At 49.7% G+C, this 15,358-nt stretch overlaps 1 protein-coding gene across 9 annotated transcripts in view; it reads right to left on the bottom strand.

The window, feature by feature from the left end:
- The window catches only part of ERI3 (ERI1 exoribonuclease family member 3), a 117,958-nt gene that overhangs the window by 87,100 nt on the left and 15,500 nt on the right, over positions 1-15,358 (bottom strand). For all 9 annotated transcript variants that reach the window (XM_083845951.1, XM_083845955.1, XM_083845952.1 and 6 more), the window contains 3 exons: positions 7,696-7,812; positions 2,838-2,897; positions 513-604 (listed from right to left, as the gene is read on the bottom strand). In XM_083845951.1, coding sequence (XP_083702077.1) covers positions 513-604; positions 2,838-2,897; positions 7,696-7,812 — 269 coding nt within the window. The remainder of the gene's footprint in view (positions 1-512; positions 605-2,837; positions 2,898-7,695; positions 7,813-15,358) is intronic.

Here is a 15,358-nt window from a genome sequence, read left to right on the forward strand (position 1 = left end):
CCAGCTGATGGACATGACCTTAACGATAAGAACACCGATGAAGCGTGCCAGACTTGGCTCGTACTCTTTCCAAAGGCTACTCTGATTCACATCCAGTTAACGTGCCAAGATGACAGAGAGAAGGCCTTGCATGTCAAAGTCAGGTAAGGACCATTGCTTGATTTGGGCGTACAGTAATGGTGTTCATTCATGCGCTCAGATACCCATCCCTTTGGAAAATATATTGGATAAAACCAGAAAACATGACAAAGCCCTGGTTTAAACCTTTCTTGGGGTTATGAAAGGATTCATTTGCTATAGGGATTATCCTAGGCAGTGATCTGGCACTATGCCTAGCACCTACCTGTCTTCTTAAACAACCCTCCACTCCCAATTATGCACGGCAAACAACGATTTCCCTGAAAAACAAAGACTAGGGACAGTCGGAGGCTTGTAAGAACACAGACATCCACACTACAGGCAAGCATGGAGCAGTAAAGCCCAGAAAAATCTCCCTCCCCTTCCATACTCACATCACTTTCAAATCCCAGTCTCCACAGGTCACAAAAATCGACTTGACGCTGGGATCTAAGAGGCCTTCCTTCGCCATCCACTCGTCAACCCTCTGAAAGGAAGGCAAGAAAAGGGGATGAGTTTTGCAGAGACAGGCCGAGCCACAACAGTTAAACTCAGATAAGCTGCTTGCAATCAAGAGAGAAGAAAATTGTGATCTTATCCACCACTCTCCCTCTCTCTCTCTCTTCTCTTTGCTTGCCATCTGAACAACAGCACGTTTGGACCTTTGAAGATTTCTGATAGGAGACATCAGGCAACCAGAGCGGAGATGATCTTATCAGACATCGCAGCTGTGCTGCTCGCAGAGCGGTGGAAGTTGTGCAGCATTAACAGGATGATACAGCCCTGCTGTTACTTGCCATACCTCTACTTCAGCTCTCCCTGGACCAAATGGGCTTGTACTAAGTATAACCTGTGTCCTCTCCAGCCAAGAGGAGCACACTTAGTTCTTGAAGCTCTCCAGTGCGGCCTGGGGGAGGGAAGAAGCCAAAGCAAGTGGCTCCAGCGCGGCTCTCCAGGCATCAGGCTGGGAACTGAAGGGAATCGGGCAGCAAAACAGAACTGAGAAAGAGATTCCGACTACCTGCTTTGATATCCATGGAAACACAAGCATCCTGCGATGGTGTCCCTCACCCACAGCATTTCTGACATGCTCCAACTCATACAGCTCAAAGGGAGAGGGGGAGACATAAAGGCTGGGCACACCCAAGCCCCGCGCAGCAGTAACAGGCAGAGCCACGTGCCCCCCTCCTCTCCAGGCTCGGCCTCTCCTTACAGCTCTGAGTTCAGCATGGGTTTAAAGTGAGCCCAATGCTCCTGATAAACTTCCCACGGGGACAGACATTCTGGATCCACTTCACAAATGGGCCACATGAACCTGGAGGACGCACACCCACCTTGGGGAGTAACCAGGCAGAACTACCTTAGGGCCAGCCCCTCTCACGCTCATCCGAGAAGACCCTTATTCCAGCTAAGCTAGCAAATCCTTGCCATCAGCTGCCCCAAATCCTCTGGAAGCAGGTGACAGGCAATCGGCTGCTACTCTGCAGCCTCACTAGCAGCATTTCCAGTGCTTCAGCGGGAGAAATCTCTCCTCTTCCCATCACTCGACACCTTCAGCTCCTGAACAAACAAGCACGCCCCAGAAACTGTCTGACCCGAATCGGATTTTAACCTAGAAACGTGCAGCTGTGCTAACACCTTCTCAGTCCAAATACAAACCCTACAGAGATGCCTCCACGCTCCGTGACACTCCCGTGGGATCAGAGCAGACCATTTCCTGCAATACCCCAGTGACAGCACACATTTGCCCATCGAGGCAAAGGTGATCCCTCCTGGGGCTGGTAGCAGGCACGGCCACGTGTGCTTAGGGCCACGTGCCGCTGACACACGCTGTCTGCAGGACAGGGAGAGCCGCCCCAAAAGCAGAACCCAGCCTCCCGCCCCCAGGACCTGCGCCTCCCTCGGGCCGTCGGGATCTCGTGGCCAGGCTCCCGCTGCAACCTGCCTGAACTCCCTGATGTGAGCGCCCGCGAAGCGCTGTCTCCATGGAGGATTTTAAAGCCTTTGATTTGATTTCCACACATAAGCAATCATTGCAATTATTCTGATTAGGAACAATTAGGTAACACAGCGGTGGAAATCCTGACAGAGACAATGCATCGAACGGCAACCTGCAGCCCGAGCGGGCTCTGCTTGAGGAGGTTTCCTTCCCTATTTGACTACCAACAAAAGCTATTGATGGAGAAATACTCCCAAGCTAATTAAGCCCTAAATGCTGTAGGAATTCAGCATTAAGCAGATGGCATTATTAGGGCTATATCTGCATTCGCACATCCTCCAGATTAGATTTTAGAGGCATTTTCCTTCTATACTACGTGTATTATCAAGCATTTAAACAGGTAGAAAAAAATAATTTAATAAGGTGCTGAGGGAGGGAAAGAAAAAAAGAAGGCAGAGCTCCCAGAGCAGTGATCTCGAGCAACGTCTTGGTGCTTTAAAACTGGCTCAAGCGAGATCGCCTCTTCTCCTATCTACTGGCAGGAGTTTGGATATCTTGTCAGTACCCTTGACATGAACAGCTGGAGATGACAGATCAATGGTTCAATACTCTCAGCAGCGTGTCACTGACGTGACAGCAAATGTTATTCTAATGAAGCTGTAATCATAGTCAAATTACGCGGTTCGATTCTCAGCAAGGGGAGGGGGTGCAGGGAGCGAGCTGAAGGGAGGGCGACAGGAGCAGAGGTCAGAGGTGAGGAAATAAAGGTTACTCTGCTTACCTCAAGCACTTGCTGGAGGCTGGGCTGCCCATCCACCATGCCTTGAATAATCCCAGTCAGCTGAAACGAGAGACAAACAGAAAGCAGGCGTCAGAGCGGCACTCAAAAGATCATTAGAAAGGTCTCCTCTCCTGTCCATCTCCCTGCGACCAAAACACGCTCCCGTGACCCAAGTGGGCATATTGCTGAGGGGCCAGCGCAGCAGAGCCGCGGGCAAGGGCAGAGCTCCATCCCAAAAGCAGGACAGCAGGGGGGCTCCTGCCCACACCACCAAGCAGCAAAATCCCACAGGGCAGGACACGAGCAGGGAGCCGTGGTACGGCTGCACGTACCGACACGATGCCCCAAATGCCGCCCCCCTTCCAGATCTCCGGTATTGAAGCTGTCCCAAATTACCCAGGCAGGGCAACTACTGGAGGCTCTGGGCATGGCCCTGCTACCAGAGCGACACCAAAATTGTGGTGTTAGATAAACTGCATAGACCACTGCTGGTAAGCCAGGACCACAGCGGATCCATTCATCCTCCCCTGGTGCTGGGCAGCAAAAAATCGCACCTGGATAGCCTGACTGTCTAAAGGTAGGGCACACGCACAAAAAGATGCGGTCTCATGCGTCCTTGCCCGCGTCTGCCCAGGCTAGCTCGAGGCACACAGAAAACAGATAATTTTTCTGTCTGCCTTCCAAGTGACAAAACTGTCTTTTAACATATTGAATATCGGAGGTCAGTAGCTTGCCATCAATGCACCCAAGTAATTAAAAAAATCATTATCAAAACGAGCGCACACTACGGTATTTCGCTTCATCTGGCGCCTTCCTCAAGCTACACACACCCCGCACGTTTTCGTGTTTTCGTAACGCGGAGCTCCGCCGCAGCCTGGCCGCACACCCTGCCACCTGCACGCGGTGCCGCAGCCCCGGGAGCTGCAGCATCCACCCGAGAGCATCCTGCGGGCACCTTCCCTGCAGGGCAGGGCTCAGCCGATGTGCACAGCACGAACCCTGTCCCAAACCGTAGGGCTAAGCTTCATTAAAAGCACGGCAGCTGAAAGCAGCTCAGCTGCTCCCACCTCTCTGTTTCGTTGGCGCCTCGGCTTACAGCACTGAACTCGGAAGGAAAAAAAAAAAAAAAAGAAGAGATTAAACTCCAATTAAACTGTAATTACATTTAATGAATACCAAATACCTGACTCACTGAATAAACTGTAAGTGGAAAGATTATTTTCTCATCGTGACTTCCATGGAATGGTAATATATACCTTTTAGGGAAAGGATTTTAATTTTAAGGATGTAGAGTTCCTCTAGGTGGGTTTCTCAAGTTCATCAAGCCATTATGAGGTGGAATTTTAAGGAAGTGGAGAGACACACACACTCTTATATTCCAGAAACTGTTTTTATATTAATCTGTATTTTAATTGGGTAACAGCTGCTGCCTACAGACTTCCCGTATTCTAGGAGGCAAATAGATTTAGGAGATTAACGCATGGCTCTTCAGAGCATTTTTTAAAGCTCACCGCCTTGTTTCTTCCTCCCCTCGCTGTCCTCTCCGGGCATTTGCCCGGCAGAGGTGGGCAGCTCACCTACCGCAAGGCGCTGCCTCTGGCTCTCAGGGCAGCTCAGACCAAACCCCTGGGAGCAGATGACAGACGAGCATCTGGGGAGATGACAGGCACCTCCTGGTGTCACAGCCTGCGCCAACGTAAGCGGCTTCTGCTGCTCCTGGTACCTTCAGGACCGCACAGCTCAGCGCCACAGCCCCGACGGCGGGGCGGATGGGGTGGGATGCCCTAACCCAAGCTTCTCAGGAGGACGGAGGGACGGGCAGGTGGCCGCAGGGGCTCTGAGACCCACCAAAGAGTCGCTGCTTGATCTCACAAGGCTCCTTCCCTCCTCGGCTGCCAGGCCAAGCGAGGCACCAGCTCACCCGCACAGGAGGACGTCCCCACGCACACGGGATTCACGCTGCAGGAACCGCTACAAAGGGCTACACCTGCCCCGCGGGCGCATTTCGGTTCAAACCGGTGCCCAAAAGGGACCAGATTTCTCCCCTCTCACGCTTTCCGATCCTTTCTGTTCTCGGCTGTGTAAGTCACCTCTAACACCCACCCCAGTGCCTCGGGTTTCTGCGGCGCCGTTTGATCTTGCAGTTTTGATAAAATATAAAAACATAAAATTGCACAATTGTAAAGTTTCACTGGCGATCCCAAGAAGCACATGGTGCTTGGGAACATAAACAAGCTATAAGGCATTTATCTTGCTGTACTTTTATTGTCTGTTCCTTCAGCAAAAAAATCAATAAAAATTAATCATAAAAAGAGAGCAAAGTACCATGAAAAAGCCTGTACAAGCACCTTGTGTGTAGAAGGAACCTCTCACTTAAGCTCCTGGCACGAGCTTTCTCGGGCATCGGACAAACCACCTGCATCTTCCCAAAGGGTGCAGGGAGCTTTTTGTACCTAGCAGCAGCTTCTGACCACCTGCGAGTGCTTTCCACCTTCTCTGCCGAAATGTTTGGCACACCTCTCACCGTAACCAAACCTTATGGAGTCGTGTTTTACAGAGCCAGGTGAAGACAGAAGGGAGCAGACCAGGGCTACAGAACGAACCAGCACGGAAGGCGTGCTCCTGGCCACTGGCGTGGGAGGTCAGAGGGACCTCCTGCAGCCAGGGTACAGCACAGACACACCAAAACCTAAGCACAGAGATGCCCCGAGGGTGACCGTGAGCTCTCCACCTTGCAGACACCCTTCCCATGCGGCGCTGTCTTCAAGAAGAGGAAGGTGAGAAAGGCTCCAGGCTGGGGGTGTAACACCAAGCGAGCCCGGTAATCCTTCCACCCGCAGTCTGTCCCAAACAGCCCGACTGCTTCCTGCCAAAGCAACGAGCAGAGAGGGGAAACCAGCAGCACAGCAGCCAGGCGCTCATGCAATGTCAACACCGCTGCCTTTGCTACAGAGTTTATCTGGGAAACCATCGTATTTCTACTCCAAGACAGTTTGCTGATTACCTAAGCACTTGTCTCTGGTGTACAATCTGATAATCAGGCCCGGTCTTTCTTTGTAGACAAAGAGGCCAATAAATCTCACCCTTTGTAAGTAGAGGTGCCTAGACAAAGCCCTTTACTGGCATTTAGCAAATTGGGTATTTTTCAGAAAACAGAAAGCAGCTGAAAGCTGAAGGCAAGCGCTGGAGCCGTGCAGGCAGTGGCTGCTGGGGAGCTGGATGCAGGGCAGAGCCAGCCGTGCTGGGGGGCTGCCTGGCCACATCAGGTCCCCCCGGCACTACAGCCTTTGCAAAAAGCAGCTGCAAGTGACAGAGGGATAAATAAACAGCGGGAGGAAGGACACGGCTGAAACGGTATTTCAGCGCGAGTTAATTAGTGAGATGACTTCTCTGGAAATCAGATGACACACAAAACTTACGTTTGGGGCCTTTCTCTAGAAGGTAACATTGCTCTTAGCAGAGATCAGGTGCAACTGGGAGATTTATCACAGCACACGTTTTGCAAGCATTCAGCCAGAGAGTCTCATGCGGATAGGGACAGCCCAGGTAGTTGTCCAGCCTTCCACTACTACAGTTGCAAAACTGTTTCCATTATAGCTATAAATGTGTGAAAACGGAGGGCTTTCTGAAAGCCCTTCTCCTGAGAGTAATGTTTTCCGGGCTTAGTCTTTTTTTTTTCTTCCTTTTAGTTTAAATAAAATACCTTTGCCTGGGTTTTAGTTACAGCAGAAGGAAAAAAAGAAAAATGTGTGTATATATATATATATGTTGTATTTTCTTATTAATTTATTTTTACAATGTGCAAATACAGAAGGGGCCAGCTGGTCCTGGAAGAGGCTTCACTTAACACACGGGAGCCATTTTTCTTCAAACTAGTGCGTGGAGGACAAGTATGTCAAAGGCCAAAACCTGCAGCTGCGGAGGCTGTAGCAAACAAACCGTGGTGTCAATGAGCCTGGATGAGACCAGGCCTGAACAAAAGACTTGGATACCCTGATCCCACAGTCAGTGCTTTAGTAACTGAGTTGGCCAACGTCGGAACAGTGAAGTAACAGGAAAAAAAAACAAAGCAAACAGAACTTACAAACTCTGTGCTGACGGCTACAGCAGGGAGGAAGTGCTCACTTGCAGAAACAGTTAACTTTTTGCGTTGAATGAATGAATGAATAAAAATAAATCAACCCCCCTTTCCTTTGAACCATCAGGAATCACATTTACCCAGTTCCTTGCATGCTGCCCTCATCCTTTCATCCCTGTCTCAGGAAAGGTGGCTGCAGCTCCAGAGCAGCTGTCCTCGGCAATGAGGAACCAAGGAACAAGATGCCACTTCTCCAGCAAGCATTTCGAGTACCCCGCAAGCACAACATCAGTCTTAAAAATATTGATGTTGGTTATCTTACCACGCTGAGGGGCTCATCAAACTGCACTGGAGAGTCACAGCCTCCGAACCATGGAGCAATACTACATGTCCTCCCCTTGGCCCACACTCTCTTTGACCCTCCCCACCAACAAGCACATGGCACAATCACAAAGCTTACAGAGAGGCTGCAGCATTTTGTGCATCAGCTAACGCGCAGCAGTGCTTTCATTTTGCGGTCACCCAGCAATATCTTCGTTAGTCATAAATAGAACTGATATTAGCTAGCAGATCATAACCAGAAACACTTATTATGAACCCAAACTGAGGCCTTTGCATGCTACTACAAGGACATAAAATGATTCCCCTCGTCCTTAACATGAGGCTGACATGCCACCCTGCCTTGTAGCTGCGCTGTGAAGAGGCGGCCCCGACCCCGGTGCAATGGAAACCTGCTCCCCATGGAGACTCTCGGAGCACCAGGGAACCTTTGCACTTTACCTCTGTGCAGAAGGGCGTAAGCTGGGGATGCACCACAGGCTGAACATACATGTGAAAGGTGGATTCGATCTCCATCGTCCTGCCATTCAGCTTCAGGATAGGGAATTCGATGATCTCCTGCATAGGACACAAAGAAAAGCAGCTGTTCATTTAAACCAAACAAAAAAGGAAGCTGGAAACGATCCATACTGGATGGCCGTAAGAAGAGGGGCCTGACAACCCCCCACAAAACCCAAGAGGAAGCTCCGTGCTGCGAGTGGGAAGTGCTGCAGGAGCCCAGAGCACAGCTCGTGCTGCCAGCACGAAGGAGCACGGTGTGGATGCTGCCCAGGATGCTGCTGAGCCTTTCGAGAGGAAGATGGACCAGCACCACTCGCACGTGGTGCCCTGGGAACACGGAGTTGCGTTTGCAGTGGGGTCACGTCTGTTCCGCAAGGACATCCCAGGGGCTGCCTGACGCCCAGTGCCACCCTCTCCACCTCACGCCGCTTTTGGAAGGCACCAGGACAACAGGAGCTCCTTCACACTTGCAGGCTCCTGCACGAAGCACCTCCGTCCCAGGAGAGGCTGAAAACGGAGGCGCACGGAGCACGGCCACAGGGGGAGGAGAGGAACTGGGAGCCCCCCCCCGAAGCACCCCTACGGAATACAGCACAGCAGCGAGCCCTGCTTCATTCTCCTCTGCGCAGCCGATTTATGCTGATAGGGAAATAAAAACGTTCTTCATCAGAAGAATGTTCGGTCATTTGAATAATCAGCAATCAAAAATTTACACGGACCTGTTAATAAAAAGTTTAAACAAATTCGGTTACGATGGATTTCACAATTATTAAAAAATATGCTTGGAATTAAAAAAGCCGACCGCTGAATAAAAGCGATAAAATCCTTTGTGTTCGCGCCCCTCCTTCCTCGCTCCTCTCCTCCTTCCAGTTTAATGTAAGAGGAGAAGTGACAATTTGTTTGGTGTCTTTAAAGAATAATTTGTCTATGTTATTTAATAGAGATGCATGGCACCAAGGTTCTGGAGTGCAAATGAGCCCGCTGAGTGATATCCATGCAACAAGCCTCTCAAATCACTTCTGGAGAGAAACAGGGAGAGGGAGAGAGAATAAAAAAAAATATTGCTTTTTAATATTCAAAAACAGTTTGCAAAATTTAATCAAAGCAGAGCAAAAGCTAACATTTTTACCACTTTGACATTTTTATTAGCGCTTTCATAAATTTTTAAAACATGAATGGAATTAGTTTAACAACAAAAAAAACTGCCTGAAAACATCTGGAAGAGACAAATAAGAAATAAAAAAAAAGGAAAAAAAACCCTAACTCCTGCGAGTAAAATTAGCATGTAGAAAACGCAGTCGCTGCAGAGGAGCTGACACAGTTTTTGGACCCTGGCTGCAACCCCCGTGACCCACAGGCGGAAATTATCGTGAGGTCACATATAGGAGCTGCTGACATCACCAGCCCAGCAGGCAGAGCGAGGCCGAGAGGATGGGTGGGGAGATGGAAATAACAAATAATTCAGATAGCCGGGGGAAACACCCAGCATCCCTGGTGGGGAGAGCCCACGGGTGCAGTGTACCTGGTCCTGACTAGGGCATGCTGCAAGGGGCATGTGCCTGCCGCGATGGGAAGCTGGAAAAATAGGGAAAATAAAATGTTAGCAGTGCTGAAATGCCCAGGTGCAGACACTGAGAAGTCAAACGGCTTCCCCAGGGCCAGCTATGCTGTACGCAGCACTCGCGTACACGAAGAGAAGAGGTTTGGGAGCACCCTTTCCCTCTGACAGCCACCAGGAGGGACCAAGTTTCCCACTGCTGGGAAGGGGCAGGGAGGAGGACGCAGAGGTAAAATGCTTGCGCATCGCCCAGGTCGCCTGCTGTGGTGCAGCCGAAGTCGCCAGCTACAGCCACGCAGGATCGGCCGTGGAGACAGGAGAACCTGACTGACCGAGGACACAGCTGCGTGGGGCGCTCCCTTCAAAACAACCATCACGGACGGACACCGATCACCGCACATATCTGTTCAGAAGGCAAATGGAGTGTAAAGTTCAGATCCAACGGACAGGACAGCGTAACAGAGCCAGCTTTAACCCAGCACAGCACCACCCTGCCCACCAAACACCGCACCCGGTCCCAAAAGGGGCCGGGGAAGCCGCCCTGGAGGTCTGCACCCCGTGCACGGGGTGACCCGGCGAGCCCGCGGTGGGGCGAGGAGAGGGCTCTGCCCCCAGAGAGGGGCAGGCGCAGGCTGGGTGTCACAGCAGGGCTGTGCTGCAACGCACGGCTCCATCCCACGGGACCGGCAATGTCCTCAGGGGCCATCAAGTGGCTGGATGCGAAGCGAGGCTGAAAGACAGCCCCGCCGCTGATCTGATGCACAAAGGCGTCGCCCGCCTCCAAGAACCAAAGGCAAAAAGCACTTCCAGGAGGGCCGGATTAAAACAGAGGGAGGAAATAAAAAAAAAAATAAAATAAAAAGCTCTACTAAAAAAAAAAACCAAAAACGTGGAAAATTTAACAATATCCAGCGTTACCGCAGGGCTGGGGGAAGCGTGCGGCCAGGCAGCCGGGGTGGGACCCGCGGAGCAATTCGAACGTCTCGGGAGAAGGAGCGGCAGCTCTTTTGGGCTTATTTGGTCAGTTTTTTAAGCGAGCGGTAAAGGACCTTTCCCAAAAGGCTGTTTATCTGCACGCTTCCTCTGGCGGAGATTTTTCCAGTCTCTGGCAATGTTTGCTCCATTGGTATCTAAGGCAACAGATACCAGCCCCATGAAATCAGCCCCACTCCTCACTAACGACGTTAGCCAGTCCTGCAATGAAATTTAACCTGTGACACTGCTGTACTTTTCATTTAAACTTTCATTTGGAGAGAAGCAGTGTTTGGAGACCCTGCAGTTTGTCCTGCTAATAAAGACAAGTGTTGGGACCTTTAAAGGTGCCATTCATCTTTTGCCTTTATTAAATTCAATTTTCTTAAGCCCATGATACATCATGAAATTAAGAGTTGACATTCCTGCAGAAACAAAAATATCTATCAAACATAAACAGAAAGGGGAAAAAAAAGAGGCCTCTATTACCATGAATTTATGGCTCAAAGTTGATCTGTTTCCACTTTTTCTTTTTTTTTTTTTTAACAAGCATATGGTTTGTTTTAGATATCCAAAATGTTATTACGGATCTAGAATTTCATTAGTAATTATTACGAAATGGTGAGCACTCAGACACACGCACACACCCCCAACAGCCCGCCACTCCGAGAGGCGGCCGGGCGCTCGCTCACGTTTCACGACAGCCTGGCGAGCTTAAAACACTCGGCTCCATCCACGCCACCACTTTGCTTTCATCCAGGTGGGGAAAGGTAGAGGAGACCAGGGGAATTAACAGAAGCTCACTGACGTCTCCCTTCCTTCACCAGCCTGTTCCGCGTCCGCTCTGGCTACACGTGCTGCCTGCTGCCAGCAGCGCTGGGGGCTTTGAGGTCTTGGCCCCCTCCAGCTTCTCCTCGCAGCACAGCCAGAAGTTATGGATGTGCTCAAACAATGCTGCGGAGGTCCAGAGCCTGCAAATAGCCACGAGCTCCCAGAAGAACAAATGCCCCCGCTTGAGTTTTGTAAGCACCGCAATTAGGTGCTTTATTTACCGCTGCAAAGCAACTTGAAAGGAAATCCAGGATTCAAACCAGCAGCAATAAATAAGCGGCTTTTTATTTTTCCTCCCCTCACCGGGAAAAGTTGAACATGTTTTGTGTTGAGAAATTCTGCACGCGGCTCCCAATTACAGGCATTTGCATTTATATTGTTAGAACACAGCGCTTCTAAAATCAATATTAACACGCTTAAAGAAAGAGACAGCAGCACCCTGTCCCTCCCCTGCGCTGCTCCCCCAAACCCCTTAACAATGGGAACCCACAGAGCCCTGGGCTTATCCAGATCCATTACCAGGGCCGCTCTCTGTACAACAATCTTCTCTTTATGATTTCAGGGCACTTCACGCAGATCTATGTGACAGCTTGCCCAGTTTTTTTTTTTGCCTTTCTTTTTTTTATTTTTTTTTAAATATTCCCCCCAAAAGAGGTACCAGATGCAAGCCCTCGGTGCAGCCTGGCTGTCCCACAGCAGGCTGCCTGCAGGGCACTGCGTAACTGCTATGGGCTTCCCCTTAAAAGGGATTTGAAAAATTCATAAGGGCATGTGAAATCACTGCTATAAACACAGCTTTTCCCTGCACAACCATCCTAAATGCAACTCCCCTCCCTGCAACACCCGACCAGGGATGCGAGAAGTCAGCTGTCTCGATTTTCCTGATAATAAAAGCAACAAACAAGCAGACAACCACTCTTACTACGTTTTCCTGTACCAGCACAGACCTCTGCGGTTCAGAAAAGCAAGCGGCTGAAACTGCACGAATTCCCACAGCGGCATCTTTTTGCTCATCATTTTGGATCCGTGAGCACCGGCATTACTAGGCTAACGGAATACAATGCCCTGCAGAACTTCCCGGCTCTCAAAACCTTTCAGTCCAGAAGCCCACGTGAGAAGAGGACAGGGCACACTTTGGGAGACTGGTTTATATATTTGAGGAAGACTGTGTGGCCTATTCAGTTCGAAAACTACCAGGGAATAATTTATCCCTTACTCCCACCCCCAGTTGAAGAAGTTTAATAAACACGAGAATAAAAGATGCCCGTAAAAATCAGAGCTGACTGTTCAAAACGCAATAAAAACAAGCAGATGCCTTTGAGAGAAAGGGATATTTTTTCTGATAGGGAAAAGCATAAAACTTCCTACCAAAAGACTGCTTTACACCTTCAAAAAAGGTAAGGGGGGGAGAGGCAGGGGAGTCTGACGGAGGGGACAGGCTCAGCACCAGCTCATTTTGTTCAGTTTGGTTTTTTTTGTCCCGTCTTTCAAGAAAAAAAGTCGTTTTATGCACAAGGAGCTTATTTCTTAAACAAACACTCGTGTTTTTGATTTACACCACGGGCTGCTCCTAAATAATTTATGGCGGGTTAAATTTATTGCACAGCCCTGGCCGGCTGCAAATTCGAATTGCCAAATAATTAGATTTTAGGGCAATGCTTATAAATTATCCGCCGATTTGTCCGGACTTGTTTGTCAGTTGCTTTGTGCTTCGGGTCATCTTTGGCATTTCGCTGTTTGTGTTTTAATTGCTGATTTACACTTTGACAGATGAGAGTTGATGCCTCCAAGATCCGGGAGGGGACGGGGGGGTGGTGAAGAGCAGGAAGAATCAGAGCTTTTAAAGGCTTGTGATTCTCCTTTTTTTTCCAAGGCAATTAAAATCGAAAAGGGACATAGTAAGGACAGCCTAGCCTAACAGGTCTGCCTCCTCTGCTTCCATTCAGGGCCTTAATTATTATTTTAACTAAAGCTGCTTCCAAGTGAGCAGCCACGCACTGGCCCTCAGGGGCAGGAGCCAAGATGACCTCAGAGGTCTCTTCCCTGGTTCTAAATTTTTATTAAACTAACCCAAACTGGGACCATAAAGGCAACACCTCCGTGAGGAGAGGCAGCAGGACTCCTGCTGAATCAGGGCTATCCCTCCCCAAAGGAAGCCTACCTGCACGCCCAGGGGAGCCTCACGACGCTTCTGTCCACGGGAAGTCACTCTGCGTGCTGATTAACACCGTTTAAAGGTCTTTGGGGAAGCAGCTGCCCCCCAAATTGCTTCTTTCCATCACTACCTATTTAAAGTACGCGTTTGCACACACCCAACAATTTAATATGTTAAAACCACTCTCATATCTTGGAAAAATGTGACAGGAAATGTGCACCAAAATCCAAACACAAGGGGACAGGCAGGAATATGGAAAGATCATGAAACACGAGGAAAAGATGACATGAAGACAGCAACTGCTCCTTGATCGCAGAATACCCAAGGTCTCTTCCTTCCCCCCTGCTCTTAGCTTAACCTCACCTTCTACCCCCAACATTCAGGGACTGAACCTAATGCCAAAATCTGGATTTCCTTAGTTTTGAGTTGTCCTTTGGGTTCTGCACTGACATCAAACCTGGCTCATGCTTTCAGGTGCTTCCTTACAACTGTGAGGGTGAGGGACCATTTCTCTTTCTTTAATAGGAGCTGAAACTCCCATCTAATCACATGCCCCCGGGAGCTGGAGCTTTAAGAGAGACGTCTAGTCCATGCACCTGCCCGAAGGCATCACCACCTGCCCCTAAATCATTTCCGACTTTGTCTAGGCTGTTTTTACAGACTCCAATAAGAGAGACTCACACACTCCCCAGGCGCTCTGTCCTAGTGTTTCATTAGTCTTATCATTGGAAAGTTTTTCCTAATGCCTCATCTGAATTTCCCTCACTGTTGTTTAAATTCATGACTGCTCTTCCTATCCACAGCAGACGCAGGCCGGAACATTTCTCTTTCAGATCCTCTTGAAATGGTCTCAATCTTTTTTTTTTTTTTTTTTTGAGGTATGGAGTCCTAAGCGAATCGCTTCTCCAGCTCAGATCCCTCCTTACAGGGCACGAACAGGAGCATCCACATCTCGCACTAAACTTCTCACTGTGAACACGAGGACTTCTTTCATATCTGCCATTGTACCGGACATTCGGAGAGCAGGCTCACAACCCTTGTCCTTCCATCCCAAACAAAACCTTTGGTAGGCATCTGCTCACAACCTGGATCCTGCCTCTCACCATCAGCATCATCTCACTCCCAAAAAAGCCCAAAGCTTTGATCTTCCCGGCAGCATGCAGCCATAAGAATAAAGGAGAAGCTCCCTCCTCGTTCCACACCTGGGATGAGAAATGTAGACAGGCCAACATTTCAGCTCACCTCCTCAAGCACTACTGGCTCTTATTTCACCACCCAGAAAATCTCCACTGACGCAGACAACGATGTAAGCCCAACAGTTTTGAGGGAGGCTTCATACTCGAACCAAGTTAAAGGCAGCACACAAAAAATTTCAAATATTCCCTACTACAAGACAACAACTACACTATACCCTTAAGTCCACTCCCTTGAACCACAAGCAGCTGGCCTGCGCAGTCCCCACTGCAGAATCATCAAATCACTTCCAGATCCAACCTCTTCACCTGCTATTGAGCAGCACGAACGATCGATGTTCCCAGCAGTGCTAAAACATCTGGACCAGGCAGAAAGGGCATGTTAGTGCATGTAAATGAACAGCCAGGGTTTTACAAACATCACAACTAACCGCTGGTGACAGCACGTTCCTGCCCGGCATTGAGAACTAAAGGACATAGCCAAGAGCTACGCTGCCAGCCAGCAAGTGCCCAGACTGAGAGACAACGCAAGGAGGGAACAAAGGGGAAGAAGGCGTGAGACTTGGGCAAGTCCTGTGTCCTCCTCACCGAAAAGAGCTGAGCTGTACCTTCTCTTTGTGGGAAAGGCTTTGTTCAAACCTAGGAGAAGACCGGCTGAATGCAGCAGGGACTGCCCCTTAGGAACAGGCAGCCTGAGAAGCAGCCTCCAGAGAGGTGATGTGTGATGGAGGAAGAAGCCGTGGCACCACTCCTTACCTTCAGAAAGGCACACGGTGCCAGCGTCCCCAGCGTCCCACGTTACCCTCATCCGCTGCTTTACGGCGAGGCGAAGCAACCTTTAACCACAGCGCAGCCGACTTGCTGGTTCAGGAATGCGCGGGGATCTTTTCTTTT

This window comes from Anser anser (genome assembly GCF_964211835.1).
Source record: "Anser anser genome assembly, chromosome: 8".
Lineage (NCBI taxonomy): Eukaryota > Metazoa > Chordata > Aves > Anseriformes > Anatidae > Anser > Anser anser.